The sequence below is a fragment of the Mirounga leonina genome, unplaced genomic scaffold (genome assembly GCF_011800145.1).
Source record: "Mirounga leonina isolate KUSES-001 unplaced genomic scaffold, KU_Mleo_1.0 Mir_101414, whole genome shotgun sequence".
NCBI lineage: Eukaryota > Metazoa > Chordata > Mammalia > Carnivora > Phocidae > Mirounga > Mirounga leonina.
Genome location: NW_023270121.1, coordinates 992,762 through 1,013,974, shown reverse-complemented (window position 1 = coordinate 1,013,974; position 21,213 = coordinate 992,762). Strand labels below are relative to the sequence as shown.

General features: G+C 39.0%; 1 protein-coding gene and 1 pseudogene across 1 annotated transcript in view; both read left to right on the top strand.

Annotated features, from left to right (window-relative positions):
• LOC118020725 (G-protein coupled receptor-associated sorting protein 1-like) overlaps positions 1–3,030 on the top strand; it is a 40,093-nt gene extending 37,063 nt beyond the window's left edge. Inside the window, 1 exon segment of the mRNA XM_035020549.1 lies at positions 1–3,030. This exon segment is cut by the window's left edge and continues 11 nt beyond it. Within this exon segment, the coding sequence (XP_034876440.1) occupies positions 1–2,696 (2,696 nt within the window). The 3' untranslated portion in view covers positions 2,697–3,030.
• Positions 3,031–4,470: 1,440 nt separating this feature from the next.
• LOC118020864 overlaps positions 4,471–21,213 on the top strand; it is a 68,340-nt pseudogene continuing 51,597 nt past the window's right edge.

Here is a 21,213-nt window from a genome sequence, read left to right as displayed (position 1 = left end):
TCATTGCTGGTTCCTGCTTCTGGGCTAGTGAAGAAACCAGCCTAGAGGCTGAGGAAGAGACCATTTTTGGGCCCTGGTTTTGGATCAGTGATGAGGCCAGTGTAGAAGCTGATGTTAGAGCCAGCTGTGCATCCACGCCAAGGTCTGAGGAAGAAGAGGTCATTGGTCCCTGGTTCTGGGATAGAAAAGAGGTTGATACAGAGGATGAGTTTGGAGAAGACACCAGTCCAGAAGATGAAGAAGAGACAATATTCGGGTCCTGGTTTTGGGCTGGAAACCAGGCCCAGAATGATTCTGGGGTTAAAGTCAGCTGTGACACCATGCCAGGAGCTGAGGAGGAGCCCATTATTGGGTCATGGTTCTGGGATGGAGTAGAAGCTTGTGTGGGGACTGAGGTCAGCAACAAGTCTAGCCTGAAGGACAAGGAAGAGGATATTCTATCATCTTGGTTTGGGACCACAGAAGTCAGTAAGAAGTATGGAGCTGGTGCCAGATGCAAATTTATGACAGGGGATGAAGAGATCAACAATGATTCTTGCTTCTGGGATGATGATCCCTGCATGTATACTGCCAATGGAGGCAGCTGGAAGTCTAGGCCAGAGGAGGAACAGGACACTGTTGAGTCATCATTCTGGTCCAGAAAATACGCAAGCCCAGAGACCATTATAGGGCCCTGGTTATGGGCTACAGAAGAGGTCAGTATAGATGATGGGACTGGAGAAGAGGCCAAGCCGCTCGTGGAGGAGGAGACCATGATCACATCCTGGTTCTGGAAAGATGAAACCATAAGGGAGGCTACAGATAGAGAGGAATCCAGGCCAGATGCTGAGGAAGAGGACATTATTGGTTCTTGGTTCTGGACTGGAGAAGAGGACAGGCTCAAGACAGCAGCTGAGGCTAGAGAAGAGGACAGGCTGGCAGTTGAGGAGGAAGCTATTGTTGGGGCTTGGTTCTGGGCCAGGGAAGAGATCATTAGGAAGGAGGCTGGCTTTTGCAACAAATCCAGTCCAGAGGCTGAAGAGGAGGAAGCCACTGTTGGGTCTTGGTTCTGGGCAGAAGAAGAGGCCAGCTTGGAGGCAGGAGCCAGTTTTGAGTCCATGCCAGTGACTGAGGAAGAGGAAATCATTGTTGGATCCTGGTTTTGGGCTGAAGAAGAATACAGTGTAGAGATTGGGCCTCAGGCAGTAGAACAGAGCAGATCAAGTACTGAAGAAGAAACCATTTTTGGATCCTGGTTCTGTGCTGCAAAAGAAGTCAGTGTAGAAGCAGAGAAAAGCTGTGCATCCAAGCCAGAGGATGATGAAGAGATCATTGTTGAGCCCTGGTTCTGGTCTGGGGAGAAGGACATTAACGAGACTGGAACTGTTGTTACCTGTGAGTCCAGGCCAGAAAATGAGGAAGGGACAGTTGTTGGGTCCTGGTTTGGAGCTAAAGATGAGGCCAATAACAGGACTGGGTATGGGACCAACTGTGAGACCAGGACAGTAGCTGAGGAGGATGAGGCCATAGTGGGGTCCTGGTTCTGGGCAGGAGATGAGGCCCATTTTGAATCCAATCCTAGACCTGTGTTCAGGGCCATTTGCAGGTCTGAGTGTTCATTTGAGCAGGAGCCCGATGCCTCACGCAGGCCCCAGAGCTGGGAAGAGGTCACTATTCAATTCAAGCCTGGTCCATGGGGTAGGGTTGGCTTCCCATCTCCATTCCCCTTTAGATTTCCAAAAGAGGCGGCATCTCTGTTCTCTGAAATGTTTGGAGGAAAGCCCAAGCACATGGAACTTAACTCAGAAGGGGAAGAGCAGGAATCTTTGCTTCAGCCTGATCAGCCTGAACCTGAGTTCCCATTTCAGTATGATCCATCCTACAGGTCAGTCAGGGAAATTCGGGAGCATCTTAGAACCCAAGAGAGTGCAGAGCCTGAGAGTTGGTCCTGCAGCTGCATACAATGTGAGCTTAAAATTGGTTCTGAAGAGTTTGAAGAACTCCTTTTATTAATGGACAAAATCCGAGATCCTTTTATTCATGAAATATCTAAAATTGCAATGGGTATGAGAAGTGCTTCTCAATTTACCCGAGATTTCATTCGGGATTCAGGTGTTGTCTCACTTATTGAAACCTTGCTCAATTATCCTTCCTCCCGGGTTAGGACAAGTTTTTTGGAAAATATGATTCGTCTGGCTCCACCTTACCCAAATCTAAACATGATTCAGACATATGTATGTCAAGTGTGTGAAGAAACCCTTGCTTACAGCTTAGATTCCCCTGAACAGCTATCTGGAATAAGGATGGTTAGACATCTCACTACAACTACTGACTACCACACACTGGTTGCCAAGTATATGTCTGGATTTCTCTCCTTGTTAGCCATGGGCAATACCAAAACAAGGTTTCATGTTCTGAAAATGCTAATGAATTTGTCTGAAAATCCTGTCATGACAAAAGAACTACTCAGTGCTGAAGCAGTGTCAGAATTTATGAGCCTTTTTAACAGGAAAGAGACAAATGACAATATTCAAGTTGTTCTAGCAATGTTTGAGAATATTGGTAACAATATAAAAAGGGAGTCAGTGTTGTTCACTGATGATGATTTCAGTCTTGAGTCACTTATTTCTGCATTCCATGAAGTTGAGGAATTTGCTAAGGAACTGCAAGGCAAAACAGATGGTCAAAAGGACCCTGAGGCAGACCGAGAAAATTAGTATGATTAATCACTTGCCTTTGTCCTTATGTTCCTAAGTTAACAATTCCTTGAATAATGTTTTGAATTACATAGTTGATTCTGTGTTGTAATGTATATCTTTATTGCCAACACTGACTTTGCCCAACTGTGTATGAGCTGATTCTTCTGATGCCAAATGAATATTAGAACTGAAAGCACATTTGTTGATATTTGTGTTTTTGTCCAGATTGTGACACTTATAAAGTGAACTGAACCATCAAAAGTAAGCCAGCTACCCTCCTAATTGTTGTTCTAGTGTATTGAGGTCTATTTGAGTCTTGTTTGTGTTTTCAATAAAGTTGTGTTAAAGTTGTCAGAAGTCACCCTTCTCCTTGAACTTAAAATATAGATGCAAAGTTAACACAGGAACGCATGCAGGTAATTAATGCATAAATAATATGCTCCTTGAAAAAGCTTATTCTAATAACTTTAAATGCAAGGGTTACCATGGACTGCTACTCAGGGCATGCCTCAGAGAAAAAGGACCCAATTAAGTTGGGCTCTGGAATATTTGAAAAAGTTTGGGTGGTGTGAAGAAAAGCATGGAGTTGGAAAAGGTGTTTTCCATGGGAGTGAGTTATCCAGTCAGCCTGGAGTGGTTAAGGGACATAGAGGATGAGGTAAGTTTTGAAGAGCTGAGAAGTTGCATTTTGCAGCTCAAAGTATGGGTGTTTCTTTGATACTGCCTAAATGTTAAAAGAATAAGACAGGAAAGTAGACACAATAAACTGAGTCAGGAAAACCATTTCTTCAGGGTGGTGCCCATGGAAAGTGTTATGGTAACACCATACAGCCACTAAAAGTGATGATGTATAGATTTTTAAATTGAATAAGAAAGGCTCTGATGGTTTATTTGGTAAAATAGAAAAGACTGGTATCATACGTGGAAAGTATAACTCCATTATAAAAATAAATGTGTGTGAGTGGACCAAATTTATGCAAGCTTATATTTGATTATGGAAAAATCTGTAATATAAAACATATCAAGGGAATAAATAATTGTAAGAGACTACAATTTAAAAAAAGACTGGCTTGCCAAATAAAAATACATAAGTTAAAGGGAATAAATTTTAAAATTTCCAAAAAGTTCCTGAATCATACTAGAGGTTTTTCACATTCAAAAAGGTAATACATATTCAGACAGGAGTGAAAGGCATACAGTTGTTTTGGGTGGGGGGTAGGGGATGAAGGGGAGTGCAGGTTAGGAAATATACAAAATTTTATTATTTTCAGGAAAATAAACAGACATGGTGACGCTGTTTTTTTGTTGTTGTTTTTTGCTTGTCTGAGAATGCAGTGTTTTGTTCTTTTCCTGCCCGATTTTGGTATTCAAGGTTTATGGAAGTAAGGCAAAGTGGCAGTTTTGCCTGCCTTCCCAAACCACAAGCGTTAACAGGGATCGTCCTGGTAGTGGACACTGGAGTTTGAATGCTTGTTTTGCTCATCGATATTTTTCAAGGTAGACTGTGTGTGTGTGTGTTTTAATATGTCGCCCGAGTATCATACAGAATAATAAAAATCAGTTCGTCTCCAAACTCCTCATCGAGTATTCCTCACCAGCCCTGTGTCCTAACAGAGCAAGGCCCAGGTCTAGTACTAGGGCTGGAAGCTCTGGCTCCAAATCCAGCTTTCCTTCAGCTCTATCTTCACCAGGACAGGAGCTTCGGATTCTTCTAGCAAGCGTCTCAACGATTCTACCATCCGTGCGGCAGGGCTGCGGCAGGCAAGCTGACTGACTGCGCGGTCACGTGAGGCTGGTGGTGGCTCACGTGACCACGCTCTCACTTGGGCAAACACAGAGGTGTGCAGCACGGAAAAGGGGCAGGAAGGACATACACCTGACGAGTGACAGACTGCCGTGGGAGGAGTGGTAGGACGTTGTGGTGGGTGGGTGGGGGTCTCTCCATGCTGCACTAACCTGGAAACGAATTTCTTGGGCGATCAGAATTACAGCATTTGTTGGTAGAGGGCACAGCCCCTCGGCCTGTTGCCAGCGTCTTAGCCGGGGTCAGTCTTTTGCCCAGGAGCTCAAGAGGCAGGAAGTCATCCTGCGGGAGGAGGACGTGAGAGAAGCAGCGGTTGCTGTTGGAGGAGGTGGGTGCGGGGCCGGGAAATGGCATCGGTGGGAGGTGGTGGCTGAGACTAGGTGCAGGTGCAGGGAGTGCCTCGGACACTCCTGCTCTCTGCTCTCTCCTGCCTTCTGAACACCCCTCCCCCACTCCCAGCCTTCCCGCCCCGCTCTGAGTGATTCTGTTTGTGGGTGTGGGAGGGGGACACACGGAGGGAGTTGGTTTCGGGGGCCCAGAGAGGGGAAACGGTGAAGTGAATTTCTGCACACCAGTGGCGTTTTTTCTGAAAAGGCAGGGATGGGAACTGATAGGATCTGTGACCGACATTACCGCTCCCTTCCTCTCACCTAGTTGGCACTCACTCTTTGCTGTCTGTCATTCAAATGGTGGGGATGGCTAAGCTCAGTATTGGGGGCGAGTTGGGGTGGGGGATGAGGGGGGAACAAGAGTGACTTACTCCAAGGCTCCAGCGGCCTGGAGATGCAAGAGACGAATTAACCTCAATCCCGCCAGCTCTAGGGAAGGTGAGAGGCAACACACTTAAGAGAAAGGAATCTAGATGCTTTGGGCCCTTCACATAGGATTTCTCATTGGTATAACAGCAAGCTTCTCAACTCCCAAGAGGATCCCTGGATCTCATCCCAGGCAGCATCATTCTAGGGGTCTGCCCTGGATATGAGGTTCTGAAAGAGCCTAGTCCCATTGTACCCCCCTGACAACTCCCTCCCATATAAGGATACAAGGGTCACTGCTCTACCTGCTCTATCTGAGGTTCCCTCCCTTTTCAGTCTTGAGCCTTAAAGGAAGGTCTTTCTAGGAACCATCTGCAGAAACCGGTTTATGGATGGTCTCACAGGTTCCCCTCTGTGGACCTTAGCTCTTTTGCTTGTTTTTGTTTTCTGTCCAAAGCTTTAGACTTGGTGATTTACAGCGATCCTTTGTGGCACTGCCTTATTTATGTTAATCCCTTTTGGTCAGAGCCCAGAACTGTAAAATAGCCACAGGATGCCAGAGGTTTTTTTTTTTTTTTTTTAGGAAAATATATTTAGGAAAAATAAGTTTTACTAATCCCATTAATCTATTTATTTGCATATTTTACAGACTTGAAGCCAGTCAGTACATAGAGATCTTTCTCATTTTTTCCATCTGAATAACACTCCCTTGTGTCACTACCATAATTTGTTCAATCACTCTATATGTGGACATTTATTTCCAATATTTTACTGTTATTATTAATGCTGGACAGATAACCTCATGCAAATGTATTTTTGTATGGTTAGAGGTCTATCTTCAGGGTGGATTCCTAGAAGTGGGGATGGTGGATCCTAGAAGTGGGGATGGATGATATGCATCTGCAGTGTAGTTTTATTAGCTATTCTCAAATATCCCTCTAAAGGGGTATTACACATTTTCACACCCAGCAGCAATGGATGAGAGTGCCTGTTTCGCCTTGTCAATCAACTTCTTGTCAATCAACTTCTTATTATCCTTTTGATACTTGTAGACTAGTGATATCTCCTCTCTCATTCCTAATGTTAGTAATTGGGTCTTCCCTTTTGTTTTCTTTATCCTTCTGGCTAATAAATTACCAGAATCCCACCAAGGGCCAACTGTACAAGCAGACCTTTCCAAGGCTAGCAAATTCAGGTCTGTTATGTTAACTCTTCTACACATTGGTGAATGGTGTTAGAATAATTACCTAGGCATTTGGGAAAACAAAGTTAGACCCCAATACACATGAGCAAATTCCAGGAAAATTAGTATCCTAAATATTTTAAAAGGAATGGGTGGATGAAGAGAAAGAAACACTCATTTATCTAGAATGAATTGGGGCTTGTGTTTTGTAGAGGAAAATGGATCCTTTCCACATAATACCAGTACCATTCATTAAATAATCTGCCCCTACTCCAACAATTTCTAATGTCTCCTTTGTAGTGTATGGAATTGGTTTTATATATGTTTCTGAGGTAAATACTGTCTGGTGTTAGAAATATACAGGATTGCTTATTGCAGTTTATAATAAGCATTGTGGGTTATCTAAAATGTCATATCCACAATTCACATATGTGATCAGACTCTCCAGTTAATTTTATCATTTTATCTTTTTTTATCATTATGTTATGTTAATCACCATACGTTACATCATTAGTTTTTGATGTAGTGTTCCATGATTAATTGTTTGCGTATAACACCCAGTGCTCCATGCAGAACGTGCCCTCTTTAATACCCATCACCAGGCTAACCCATCCTCCCACCCCCCTCCCCTCTAGAACCCTCAGTTTGTTTCTCAGAGTCCACAGTCTCTCATGGTTCGTCTCCCCCTCCGATTCCCCCCCTTCATTCCTCCTTTCCTGCTATCTTCTTCTTTTTTTTTTTTTAACTCATTTTATCTTATATTTAATATAATAGCATTATATTGACTGGGGCTGAGAGGTACTGAAATTCTCATATAACTCCTTTGAAACTCTTAGAATTTCAAAATGGAAAGTGTATTGGCCAGGTCAAAGAATATGTCTCTGTATTGCCAAAGCCAGCTTGTTGTCTTTCATGAAGACTTTCATGATGGTGCTCATTACCTAGATGACATTTTAAAGAATCCACAATATCTGTACCTCAACCATACCAGCTCAGAAGCTGAATTTCCTCATACAAAAAAAAATAGCATCCATTTATATAGGGTGAGCTCATAATTAACAAAATTACAAGGCTTATATAGAATCCAGAGTGTCAGTTTACTAATTTGTACAGGGAAATAGCAACATCAAAGGAAATAAAATAATATTATCCATTGGATTCTCTTACTGTATGTACACCTATAGGAAATTAATATCAAAATCAGGTCAATTAAATTGAATTTAAAAGTAAATACTTTTCATATACATTTAAATGTGTAAAAGTTTGTTGTAAAGTTGGAAGGTAAGATTACTTTTATTTTAAATTTTTCAAAAATTTTCCCACTTTTATTGAGATATAATTGACAACATTGTGCAAGTTTAAGGTATACAATGTGATTATATACATATATATTGTGAAGTGATTACCACAAATAGGTTAGTTAACATCCATCACCTCCCGTAGTTATCGTGCGTGTGTGTGTGTTAAGAGCATTTAAGATCTACTCTCTTAGCAAATTTCAATTTACCATACGGTATTGTTAACTCCAGTCATCAGGATGTACATTAGATACCCAGGACTAACTCATTACTGCAAGTTTTTACCCTTTGAACTCCATCTCCCCATTTCTCCCACCTACCTGGCAACCACCTGTCTATTTTCTGTTTCTGTGAGTTTGACTTTTTTTAGATTCCACATATAAGTGAGAACATATGGTATTTGTCTTTCTCTGATTTATTTCACTTAGCATAATGCCCTCAAGGTCCATCCATGTAGTCTCAAATGGCAGGATTTCTTTCTTTCTCGTGGCTGAATAATATTCCATTTTATATGTATAGCATTTTCTTTATTCATTTATCCATTGGTGCATAATTAGGTAGTTTCCATGTCTTGGCTATTGTGTAGTTTCCATGTCTTGGCTATTGTGAACAATACTACAAAGGAACATGGGGGTGCAGGTATCTTTTTGAGATAGTGATTTCATTTCCTTAGAATATATACCCAGAAGTTGGATTGTTGGGTCGTATGGTAGTTCTATTTTTAATTTTTTGAAAAGCCTCCACACAGTTTTCTATAGTGACTGTTCCAATTTACATTCCCACCAACAGTGCAGAGGAGTTTCCTTTTCTTCACATTCTTGCCAACAGGTGTTATCTCTTGCTTTTTGATAATAGCCATTCTAACAGGTGTGAAATGAGATCTCATTGTGGTTTTGATTTGCGTTTCCCTGATTAGTGATGTTGAGCATCTTTTCAAGGACCTGATAGCCATTTGTATATCTTCTGAGGAAAACAGTCTATTCACGTCCTTTGCCCATTTTAAAATCAAATTGATGATGATGATGATTACTATTCAGTTGTATGATTTCCTTATATATTTTTGATATTAAACTCTTTTCAGATATATGGTTTGCAAATATTTTCTCCCGTTCTGTAGGTTGCCTTTTCATTTTGTTGATCATTTATTTTGCTGTGCAGAAGCTTTTTAGTTTGATGTAGTCCTACTTGTTTATTTTTGCTTTTGTTCCTTGCGACTTCAGCATCATATAAAAAAAAAAAAAAAGTTGCGAAGACCAATGTCAAGGAGCTTTTTTCCCCCCTGTTTTCTTCTAGGAGGAAGTATCAGGTATGACATTTAAGTCTTTAATCCATTTTGAGTCAATTTTTATGAATGATGTAAGATAGGGGTCAACCTTCATTCATTTGCATGGGAATATCCAGTTTTCCCAGCACAGTTTATTGAAGAGAATGTCGTTTCACCATTGAGTATTCTTGGCACTCCTGTCAAATATTAGTTTACCATGTATTTGTGAGATTATTTCTGGGCTCTCAATTCTGTTCCATTTTTCTATCTGTATGATTTTATGCTAGTACCTTAATGTTTTGATTATATATCTTTGTAATAAAGTTTGAAATCAAGAAGTGTGATGTCTCCAGTTTTGTTCTTCTTTCTCAAGATTGCTTGGGCTATGTGAAGTCATCTGTGGTTTCACACAAATTTTAGGATTTTTTTTTCTATTTCTGTTAAAATTTCAGTGGAATTTTGATAGGGATTACTTTTAATCTATAGATCACTTTGGGTAGTATTGACATTTTAATAATACTAATTATTCTGATCAATGAACACAGAACATTTTTCTATTTGTTTCTTCTTCAATTTCTCTTACCAATATCTTCTAGTCTTCGGTGTACAGATCTTTCATCTCCTGAAATTTATCCCTGAGTATTTTATTGTTATTGATGCTATTGTAATTTTAGATTGTTTTCTTTCTTTTTCAGATAGTTTGTTGTGGTATATAGAAGCACAACTGATTTTTCAGTGTTGATTGTATATTCTAAAACTACTGAATTTTTCCAACAGCTTTTGGTTGAGTCTTTAGGATATTTTTATTTTTATTTTTATTTTTTCTAAGTAGGCTCCATGCTGGGGCCCAAACTCACAACCCTGAGATCAAGACCTGAGCTGAGATCAAGAGTTGGATGCTTAACCGACAGAGCCACCCAGGCACCCCAGGATTTCTTAAATATAAGGTTATTTTATGTGCAAACACAGATAATTGTACTTATTCCTTTCCAATTTAGGTGCCTTTTCTTTCTTTTTTTTAAATTGACACACACTGTTACTTACATTAGTTTCAGGTGTACAAATAATGATTCAACACCTCTATATGTTATGCTATGCTCACAAGTACAGCTACCATTTGTCACCATACAAAGCTATTACAATACCATTGACCATATTTCCTATCCTGTACATTTTATCCTTGTGACTTATTCAGTCCACAAATGGAAGCCTGTACCTCAAACTCCCCTTTACCCATTTCCCCCCTTCCCCTCTGGCAGCCATCAGTTTGTATTTATGGGTCTGTTTCTGCTTTTTGTTTGTTTATTCATTCACTTTTAGATTCCATATATAAGCAAAGTCTTTGTCTGACTTACTATACTTAGCATAATACCATGTAGGTCCATCCATGTTGTTGCAAATGTCAAGATCTCATTTTTTATGGCTGAGTAGTATTCCATTGTGTGTGTGTGTGTGTGTGTATGTTTATTCATTCATCTACTGATGGATACTTGGGTTGCTTCCATATCTTGGCTATTGTAAATAATGCTGCAATAAACATAGGGGTGCATATATCTTTTTAAGTTAGTGTTTTTGTTTTCTTTTGGGGAAATGCCCAGTAGTGGAATTACTGGATCATATGGTAGTTCTATTTTTAATTTCATGAGGAACCTCCATACTGTTTTCAACAGTGGCTGCACCAATTTACATCCCACCAACAATGAACAAGGGTTCCTTTTTCTCCACATCTTCACCAGCATTTGTTATTTCTTATCTGTTTGATTCTAGTCATTTTGACAGGTGTAAGGTGATATCTCATTGTGGTTTTGATTTGCTTTTCTCTCATGATTAGTGATGGTAAACATCTTTTCATTTGTCTATTTGCCATATGCATGTCTTCTTTGGAAAATGTGTATTCAGGTCTTCTGCTCATTTTTTTAATTGGATTATTTGGTGTTTTGGTGTTGAGTTGTAGAAGTTCTTTATATATTTTGGATATTAACCCCTTATTGGATATAACATTTGTAAATATCTTCTCCCATTCAGTAGGTTGTGTTTTTGTTTTGTTGATGGTTTCCTTCACTGTGCAAAAGCTTTTTATCTTGGTTGTCCCAGTAGTTTATTTTTATTTTTATTTCCCTTGCTTGAGGAGACAGATCTTGAAAAAATGCTGGTAAGGCCAATATCAAAGGAATTACTGCCTATGTTTTCTTTTAGGAGTTTTATGTTTTCAATCTCATATTTAGGTCTTTAATCTATTTTGAGGTTATTTTTGTGAATGGTGTAAGAAAGTGGTCCAGTTTCATTTATTTGCATGTAGCTTCCCAGTTTTTCCAGAACCATTTATTACGGAGACTGTCTTTTCCCCATTGTATATTTTTGCCTTTTTTTGTTATAGATTAATTGACCATATAAGCATGAGTTTATTTCTGGGCTCTCTATTGTGTTCCATTGATTTATGTGTCTGTTTTTGTGCCAGTACCATACTATTTTGATTACTACAACTTTGTAGTATATCTTGAAATCTGTGACTGTGATACCTCCAGTTTCATTCATCTTTCTTAAGATTGCCTTGGGTATTTGGAGTCTTATGTGGTTCCATACAAATTTTAGTATTATTTGTTCTAGTTCTGTGAAAAATGCAGTTGGTATTTTGATAGGGATTGCACTGAATCTGCAGATTGCTTTGGTTAGTATAGACATTTTAACAATATTAATTATTCCAATCCATGAGCATGGAATAATTTTCCATTTGTTTGTGCCATCTTTAATTTCTTTCATCAGTATTTTACTGTTTTCAGAGTACAGGTCTTTCACCTTCCTGGTTAAGTTTATTCCTAAGTATTTTATTTTATTATTTTTTTGGTGCAATTGTAAATGGAATTGTTTTTTTAATTTCTCTTTCTGCTACTTTGTTATTAGTGTATAGAAATGCAGCCATTATGTGTGTATTAATTTTGTAACCTATGACTTTACTGAATTCATTTATTACTTCTAACAGTTTTTTTTTGGTGGAGTCTTTAGAGCTTTCCATGTATAGTATCATGTCATCTGCAAGTAGTGACAGTTTTATTTCCTCTTTACCAATTTAGACACCTTTTATTTCTTTTTCTTTTGTGCTTGCTGTGGCTAGTATTTTCAGTACTATGTTGAATTAAAGTGGTGAAGGTGCACATCCTTGTCTTGTTACCTGGTGTTAGAGGGAAAGCCCTTACTTAGTTTTTCACCATTGAGTATGATGTTAGCTGTGGGTCTGTCATATATGGCCTTTATTATGTTGAGATATGTTCCTTCTAAATCTAGTTTGTTGAGAGTTTTTATCATGAATGGTTGTGGAATTTTGTGAAATGCTTTTTATGCATCTATTGGGATGATCATATGATTTTTATTCTTCTTTTTTAATATGATGTATCACATTGATTTGCAAATATTGATCCAACCTTGCATCCCCAGAATAAATCCCACTTGGTTGTGGTGAGTGATCGATTTATTTATTTATTTATTTATTTATTTATTTATTTATTTATTTATTTATTTTTGAGAGAGAGAGAGCAATAGAGAGAGCATGAATGGGATGGGGGAGTGGCAGAGGGAGAGAGAATCCCAAGCAGGCTCTACACCCAGCATGGAGCCTGATGCGGGACTAAATCTCATGACCCTGAGATCATGACCTGAGCCAAAATCAAGAGTCAGATGCTTAACCGACTGAGCCACCCAGGTGCCCCAGTGGATGTTCCTTTTAATGTAATGGTAAATATGGTTTCCTAATATTTTGTTGAGGATTTTTTATGGATACCTTTCTTGCCTATTTTCTCTGGTTGGGACTTGCAGTGCTTTGTTGAATAGAACTAGTGAAAGTGGGCACCCTTGTCTTATTCCTGATTCTAGAGGAAAAGCTTTCAGTTTTTCACCATTTTGTATAATGTTAGCTATGAGCTACTTATATATGGTCTTTAGTGTACCCAGTTCCTTGATAATTTATCATGAAAAGCTGTTGAATTTTTTCAAATGTTGTTTTCTTCATCTACTGAAATTATATGATTTTTATCCTTCATTCTGTTAAGGTGCTGTATCTCATTGATTTGCATATGGTGAACCATCCTTTCACCTCAGGGTTAAATCCCACTTGATTGTGGTGTATGATTTTTTTAGATGTGCTGTTGAATTCAATTTGCTAATATTTTGTTGAGACTTTGCATGTATATTCATCAGGGATATTGGTCTGTAATTTATTTTTTTGTAGTGTCCTTCTCTGGCTTTGGTATGAAGTTGATGCTAGCCTCATAAAATGAGCTTGGGAGTGTTCCCTTCCCCAAGTTTTTGAGGGGGGCATTAATTCTTCCTTAAACATTTTGTAAATTCACTGGTGAATTCATCTGGTACTGGGATCCCCTTGGTTGAGAGGTGTTTGATTACTGATTCAGTCTCCTTACTCATTATTGATTTGTTCAGATGTTCTATTTCTTCATGATTCAGTCTTGGTAAGTTGTATGTTTGTAGGAATTATGCGTTTCTTCTAAGTCACCCAATTTGTTGGCTTATAATTATTCATAGTGATCTCTTATGGTCTTTTGTATATCTGTGGTATCACTTGTAATGTCTCTTCTTTCACTTATACTTTTATTTATTGAGTCCACTCTCTTTTTTTTCTTGGTTAGTCTAGCCAAAGGTTTGTCAGTTTTGTTCATCCTTCAAAAAAACCCAATTCTTAGTCTTGTTGATATTTTCTATTGTTTTCCTTTTCTTCATTTCATATATTTCTGCTTAATTTTTTAATTATTTACTTCTTTTAGCTAATTTTGGGCTTAGTTTGTTCTTCTTTTCTAGTTCTGTGAGATCTGTTAGGTTATTTGAGATCTTTCTTTTTTCTTAAAATAGGCATTTATAGCTATAAATCCTACTCTTAGAAATACTTTTGTTGCATCCCATAAGTTTTGTTATGTTGTGCTTCTATTTTCATTGATTCACAGTTTTTTAAATTTCTTTTTTGATTTCTTTGATTCATTTGTTATTCAGGAGTGTGTTTAATGTCCACGTGTTTGTGCATTTTCCAGTTATCCTTCTGTTGTTGATTTCTAGTTTCATGCTGTCATTGTAGAAAAAAGAGTATTGGTATAATTTCAATCATTTTGGATTTGTTAAGACTTCTTTTGTAGTCTAATATATGATCTGTTCTGGAGAATGTTCCATGTCCACTTGTAAAGAATGTGTATTTTGCTGCTGTTGAATAGAATGTTCTTGATATGTCTGTTAGGCACATTTTGTCTTATAGTGCTGTCAAATCTGCTTTTTGCTTATTGATTTTCTGTTTAGATGATATATCTATAATTAAGAGTGTGGTATTAATGTCATCTACTATTATTGTATTGCCTCTCCTTTGAGTTCTGTTAGCATTTGCTTTATGTATTTAGGTGCTCCAATGTTAGGTGCATAAATATTTACACCTGTTACATCTTCTCTATTGACCACTTCATATAATGATTATATTCGTCTCTTGTGACTACTTTTAACTTAAAGCTTATTTTGTCTTATACAGGCATCTCCTGCTGTCCAAAAGTTGGTGTTATGCCACTTCACTTATATACAAAAGACCTACATTAGTAAAGTAACAGATTTTTTTCATAAAAGTGAAAATCCCCTTCAGGTTTCTTTCCATTAGTGAAAACAGATACTAATGTAGCTCTTTCATAAAAGCAAAATGGCTAGCACAAAAATAGACACATAGATCAATGGAACAGACTAGAAAACACTGAAATAAACCCACAATTATATACTCAATTAATCTTTGACAAAGGAGGAAAGAATATGCAATGGGAAAAAAAAGTCTCTTTAAACAAATTGTGTTGGGAAGAATGGACAACAACAAAGACAAAAGAATGAAAGTGTACCACTTTCTTACATCATACACAAATATAAACTCAATATAAACTCAAAATGGATAATAGACCTAAATGTGAGACAAGAAACCATTACAGTCCTGGAAGAGAGCTCAGGCATAATTCCTCTGACATTGGCTATAGCAATATTTTTCTAGCTGTCTCCTGAGTCAAGGGAAATAAAAGTAAAAATAAATTATTGGGACTGCATTGAAATAAAAAACTTCTGTACATGAAGGAAACAATCAACAAAACTAAAAGAGCAACCTACTGAATGGGAGAAGATATTGGCAAATAACATATCCAATAAAGGGTTAGTATCCAAAATATATAACTAATTTATACAACTGAACAACCAAAACCCAAATAATCCAATTTAAAAAGGGGCAGAAAACGTGAACAGACATTTCTGCAAAGAAGACATCCAGATGGCCAACAGACACATGAAAAAATGCTCAACATCACTCATCATCAGAGAAATGCAAATCAAAACTACAATGAAATATCACCTCACACCAGTTAGAATGGCCAAAATTAAAAACACAAGAAACAACAGGTATTGGTGATGATGTGGAGAAAAAGGAACCCTCTTGCACTGCTGGTGGGAATGCACACTGTGCAGACACTGTGGAAAACATAAGGAGGTTCTTCAAAAAGTTAAAAATAGAACCTCCCTCTGATCTAGTAATTGTACTATTGGGTAATTACCCCAGAATATACCCCAAAGTGATACATGTGCCCCTATTTTTATTTTATTTAAAGATTTTATTCCAGAGAGAGAGCAGGGGGAGGAGCAGAGGGAGAGGGACAAGCCGACTCCGCACTGAGTGTGGAGCCAGACGTGGGGCTCAGTCCCAGGACCCTGAAATCATGACCTAAGCCGAAACCAAGAGCCAGATGCTTAACCAATTGAGCCACTCATGCACCCCGCACTCCTGTGTTTATACCTGCATTATTTACAATAGCCGAAGTGTGGAAGTATAGACTGTGGCCCCACCTGACTGGGGAGAATACAAAGAAACCTCACCCAACCTCAGACTGAAGGACAGATTTGCTGGGTATTGTATCTTGTTTGAATTTTTTTTCCTCCAGTATTTTGAATATCTCTTTGTATTCTCTCTTGGCCTGCAAGGTTTTTGTGGCAAAATCCAGATAGCTTTATGGTCTAATGTATGTAATGAGCTGTTTTTCTCTTCCTGCTTTCAAATTCTTTGTCTTTAACTTTTGACAATTTAATTATAATGTGTCTTGGTGTGCCCCTTTTCATGTTCATCCTGTGTAATTTGGGGCCTCATGAGTCTGGATGTCCATTTCTCTCCCCAAGTTTGGGAAGTGTTCAGCCATTATTTTTTTACATACACTTTATGTCCCTTTCTCTTCTCCTTCTGGGATTCCCATAACCCCAGGTATATTGTTTCACTTTAAGGTGTTTCTTAAGTCCTATATGCTTTCTTCACTCTTTTTCATTCTTTATTTTTGCTCCTCTGACTGGATAATTTCAAATGACAAGTCTTAGAGTTCATTAATTCTTCTGATCTGTCAAGTCTATTGTTGAAGCTCTGTATCAATTCAGCCATTATGTATTCTTCAGCTATAGGATTTGTTTGATTTTTTTAATGGTTTCTATTTTTCTGAATTTCTTAATTTTTTCGTATATTGTTTTTCCAATTTTGTTTAGTTGTCCATTTGTGTTCTCTTTTAGTTCACTGAACTTCTTTAAGAGAATTATTCTGAATTATTTGTCAGTTTTTAGATCTCCATTTCTTTGGGGTCAGTTATTGGAGGATTTGTTTCCTTCGGTGGTGTCATGTTTACCTCATTCTTCATGATTCTTTTATCTTTATGTTGGTATCTGTGTAATTGAAGAAGTACTCTTCTCTTCTAGCCTTTACAGATTCAATTTAGCCAGGGAAGATGTTTGTCAGTCAGCCTATTTTGGGGTTCTGACTATATCATGTGTAGTTTTCATGAGCAGGCAGGGCTTGCTATCAGGTCCTCTAGTTGGACAGGTTAATTTCCCATGCTCTGAAGTTGGTGGAATGGTGGCCAGTGGCTGTGCTCCATGGTCAGTTGAGCCTGCTCACTGGGCTCCATGTTCACACAGGGATCCTGTCAGGGCTCCCTGGTTTGGCATGCCTGGTAGCTAGGTTCCATGGTCAGGTGGGCCCAGAGCCTGGGCTTTGGCCTTCATGATTAGAGCAGGTTTCAGGTTGTGCTCTACAATCAGGAAGAGCTGCAGGCTTTGCCTTGTAGTTGGCTAGAGCCATTGGGTAGTCTATCCAATTGGGCATGCTACTGGCTATGCTCCGCTGTTGGGTTAGGTAGCTGCCAGGACCCCTAGTCTGGTGTAGTCACCAGCTATACTCTGTAGTTGAATGAGACTGTAGGTTGTGCTCTGAGGCTGGATGAGGTTTCTTTGTATTCTCCCTAGTCAGGTGGGGCCACAATCTATACTTTGTGATTGGGAAGAATTGGTGGTTAGTCTCCTTATCTGGGTGAGGCAGCACTCTGTGTTCACCAACTGGGCAGTACCGTTGGCTGGACATCATGACTGAGCAGGGTTGCTACCCAAGCATCATGGTTGGGTGAAGCTGCAAGCTCTGCTTCACAGTTAGGTGGAGCTGTTAGTTGTACTACCTGCTGAGGTACTGCTATAGGCTGAGCACTGAGGCTGCCCAACGTTGTATTGAGGTTCCCTCATCAGAATGGGGAGGCAGAGGCTATTCTCTGCAGTTGAGCAGAGTTACTTGCTTGGCTTCTTGCCCAAGCAGGGCCAAAGGATGTGGTCCACAGTTGCCCAGGACCTCTGGCCAGACTTCCTGATTGGGCAAAGCTGGAGGCTCCACCTAACAGTTTAGCGGGGAAGTAGCCTTGACTTTTAGCCTGGGTGAGGTCATAAACTATTCCATGGTTGTATGACATCATAGTTTGGGCTCTTTTGTTAAGAGGGGCCATATGCTATGCTATGCTATTTGTTTAATTTGTATGTGTTTTATTTGCAATTAGACAAGGATATTGGCTTGGCTTCCTGCATATTTAGGGTTGTGGATTGTGCTCTGAGGTTGCCTGGAATTGCTGTCCAGGCTCCCAGCTCAGGAGAGGCTGGAGACTATGCTCCACATTTGGGCAGGACTGTGGACTTATTTCCCTGCCTGAGTGTGCCATAGGATGGGCTCCACAGTTGCCTGTGGTCTTTAGCCAGGCTCCCTGGTTAAGCAGGGCTGGAAGATGTGATCAGCAGTTGGACAGGGTTGCTGGCTTGCCACCCTCTTCAGGCAAAGTCATAAGATGGACCCCATGGAAAAGCCTGTTGGCTGAAGACTCAAACCAGGTAGAACTGCCAACTGAGCTCCCTGGCCACTTGGGTCCACTGGCTTGGTTCTGTAGATGGCTGGGCTCTCTGCATGGGAGCCACTGCCAATATGAAAACAGTCTGCTATGATCCACACACTGGTTGCTATGAGCTTCACCCCCTTTTCCTCTCTAGCAGATTCCCTGTGGTCTACCCTCACTGGTTTCCTCAGTGATCCCCATGAAGTAAGACTGAATTGAGACTTGGATGATTCTGGAAATCATCCAAGAATGCTTGGAAGCTGGACGTCCACCTTGAGCCCTCCTTTTCCCACTGGAATAACCATACATCCAGGGGGAACCCTCTCAGGGTACTCTGCTGGCCTGGAGGAGAGGCAATGCAGTGAAAGTGAAACTGCTCCTCTAACCCTTTTAATGTGCTTTTTCCGTTTTTGTAGTCCATGAAAATACCTCAGCCTCACCCCCAAATTCTGGAATATCCAGAAGTGTCTTGTCTCTGGATAGTTGCTAGTTAGTCTTTCTGTGATGGGGGGCACTGAATCTGGGGTCAACCTGTTCCTCCATCTTGCTGTCATTCTTGTATGATCATTCTTGAATGATGCTACCCAAAGTGCCAGTCTGAAATGGAAAAAAAAAAAAAAAGAATTTGTGCCAAAACTTGAATGGACTATATGAAAGCACACATTATTTTTGTAGCAAAAATTTCTTGATGAAAGTAGCTATGAGCACATTTCCATTTTGATTAAAGCTGTCTTTGCAGACTGGTAACATAACTTACCACCTATGGAAAAACAGCCCATATATTTACTGTATTAGGAGCTTTGCAATGGAATATTTCATTATGAGCTATTTGGACAAAAATCTGATTCCTTCAGAAGAAAGCAAGCAAGTAACTCCATTTAGAAGTCCACCGGCTCTGATATTCTTAATTTATCAGTTAGAAAGCTTGTTACCAATATATGGAATAAACTAAAGAATTTAAATATGTAAGTCATGAAAATACATGCTCATTGCAGAAACAGCAAATAAAGGTAACCTTTTCTTTTTAATTTTTATTCAATCTTTTATTTAAATTCCAATTAGTTAACATACAGCATAATATTAGTTTCAGGTATAGAATTTAGTGATTCATCACTTACATACAACACCCAGTGCTCATCACAAATGCCCTCCTTAATACCCATCACATATTTAACCCACCCCACCCACCCACCTCCCCTCCAGTAACCTTGATTTGTTCCCTATAGTTAAGAGTCTATTTCCTGGTTTGCCTCCCCGCCTTTAGTTTTGTTTCTTAAATTCCACATATGAGTGAAATCATATGGTATTTGGCTTTCACTGACTGACTTATTTCACTTAGCCTAAAACTCTCTAATTCCTTCCATGTCATTGTAAATGGCAAGATTTCATTCTTTTTTTTGGCTGAGTAACGTTCCATTGTATATATACACCACATCTTTTTTTATCCATTCATCAGTTGATGGACATGTGGGCTCTTTTCATAGTTTGGCTATTGTTCATAATGCTGCTATAAATGTTGGGGTGCATGTGCCCCTTCAGATCTGTATTTTTTGTATCCTTTAGGTAAATACCTAGTAGTGCAATTGCTGGGTCATAGGGTAGCCCTATTTTTAACTTTCTGAGGAACCTCCATACTGTTTTATAGAGTCACTGCACCAGTTTACATTCCCACCACAGTGTAAGAGCATTCCCCTTTCTCTGCACCCTTGCCAACACCTGTTGTTTCCTGTTAATTTTAGCCATTCTGACTGGTGTGAGGTGATATCTAATTGTAGTTTGGATTTGTATTTCCCTGATGATAAGTGATGTTGAGCATCTTTTCATGTTAATTTTTTAATTCTATTAAATCTTTTTTTAAAGATTTTATTTATTTTTTGACAGAGAGACAGCGAGAGAGGGAACACAAGCAGGGGGAGTGGGAGAGGGAGAAACAGGCTTCCTGCTGAGCAGGGAGCCCAATGCAGGGCTCCATCCCAGGACCCTGGTATCATGACCTGAGCAGAAGGCAGACATTTAATGACTGAGCTACCCAGGCGCCTCTCTTTTCATGTTTCTGTTAGCCATCTGTATGTCTTCTTTGGCAAAATGTCTATTCATGTCTTCTACCCATTTTTTAACTGAATTATTTATTTTTTGAGTGTTGAGATTTATAAATTCTTTATATATTTTGGATACTAACCCTTTATCAGATATGTCATTTGCAAATACCTTTTCCCATTCTGAAGGTTGTCTTTAGTTTTGTTGATTGTTTCCTTCTCTGTGCAGCAGCTTTTTCTCTTGTTGAAGTCCCAATAGTTTATTTTTGCTTTTGTTTCCCTTGCCTTAGGAGACATATCTAGTAAGAATTTGCTATACCTGATGTCAAAGAGGTTGCTGCCTGTGTTTTCCTCTGGAATTTTGATGGTTTCCTGTCTCACATTTAGGTCTGTCATTCATTTTGAATTTATTTTTGTGTATGCTGTAAGAAAGTGGTCCAGTTTCAATTTTTTTGCATGTTGCTGTCCAGTTTTCCCAACACCATTTGTTGAAGAGACTTTTTTCCATTGGCTATTCTTTCCTGCTTTGTTGAAGATTGACCATATATGTAACATTTTGAATGAGAGAATGGAATAAAATATCCTAAACATATTGTGACAATGGATTAACTATTTAAAGGAAATAAACTCAGGTTCCCATCCAAAGCATACACCTAGAAAAATCAGATTAACTTTTTTTTAAAACCCTTTCCCCTTTATTACAAAAGGAAACCATGATCTGTGTACAAAAAATTATATACCATGACCAAATGGGATTTTACTCAGATATGAAGGGCTAGTACAGTATTCAAAAATCAGTTAGTGTAGTCCATCACATCAATAGGCTAAAAAGGAAGCACCACATGATCATACCAATATATAGAGAAAAAGCATTTGGTAAAAAAAAAAAAATACCCATTTTTTATAAAAACTTTCAAACTAAGAAGAGAGGAACTTCTCAGCTTGATAAAGAAAATCTACAAAAAGCCTATAGCTAGCATCATACATAGTGGGGAGAAACCAGAACC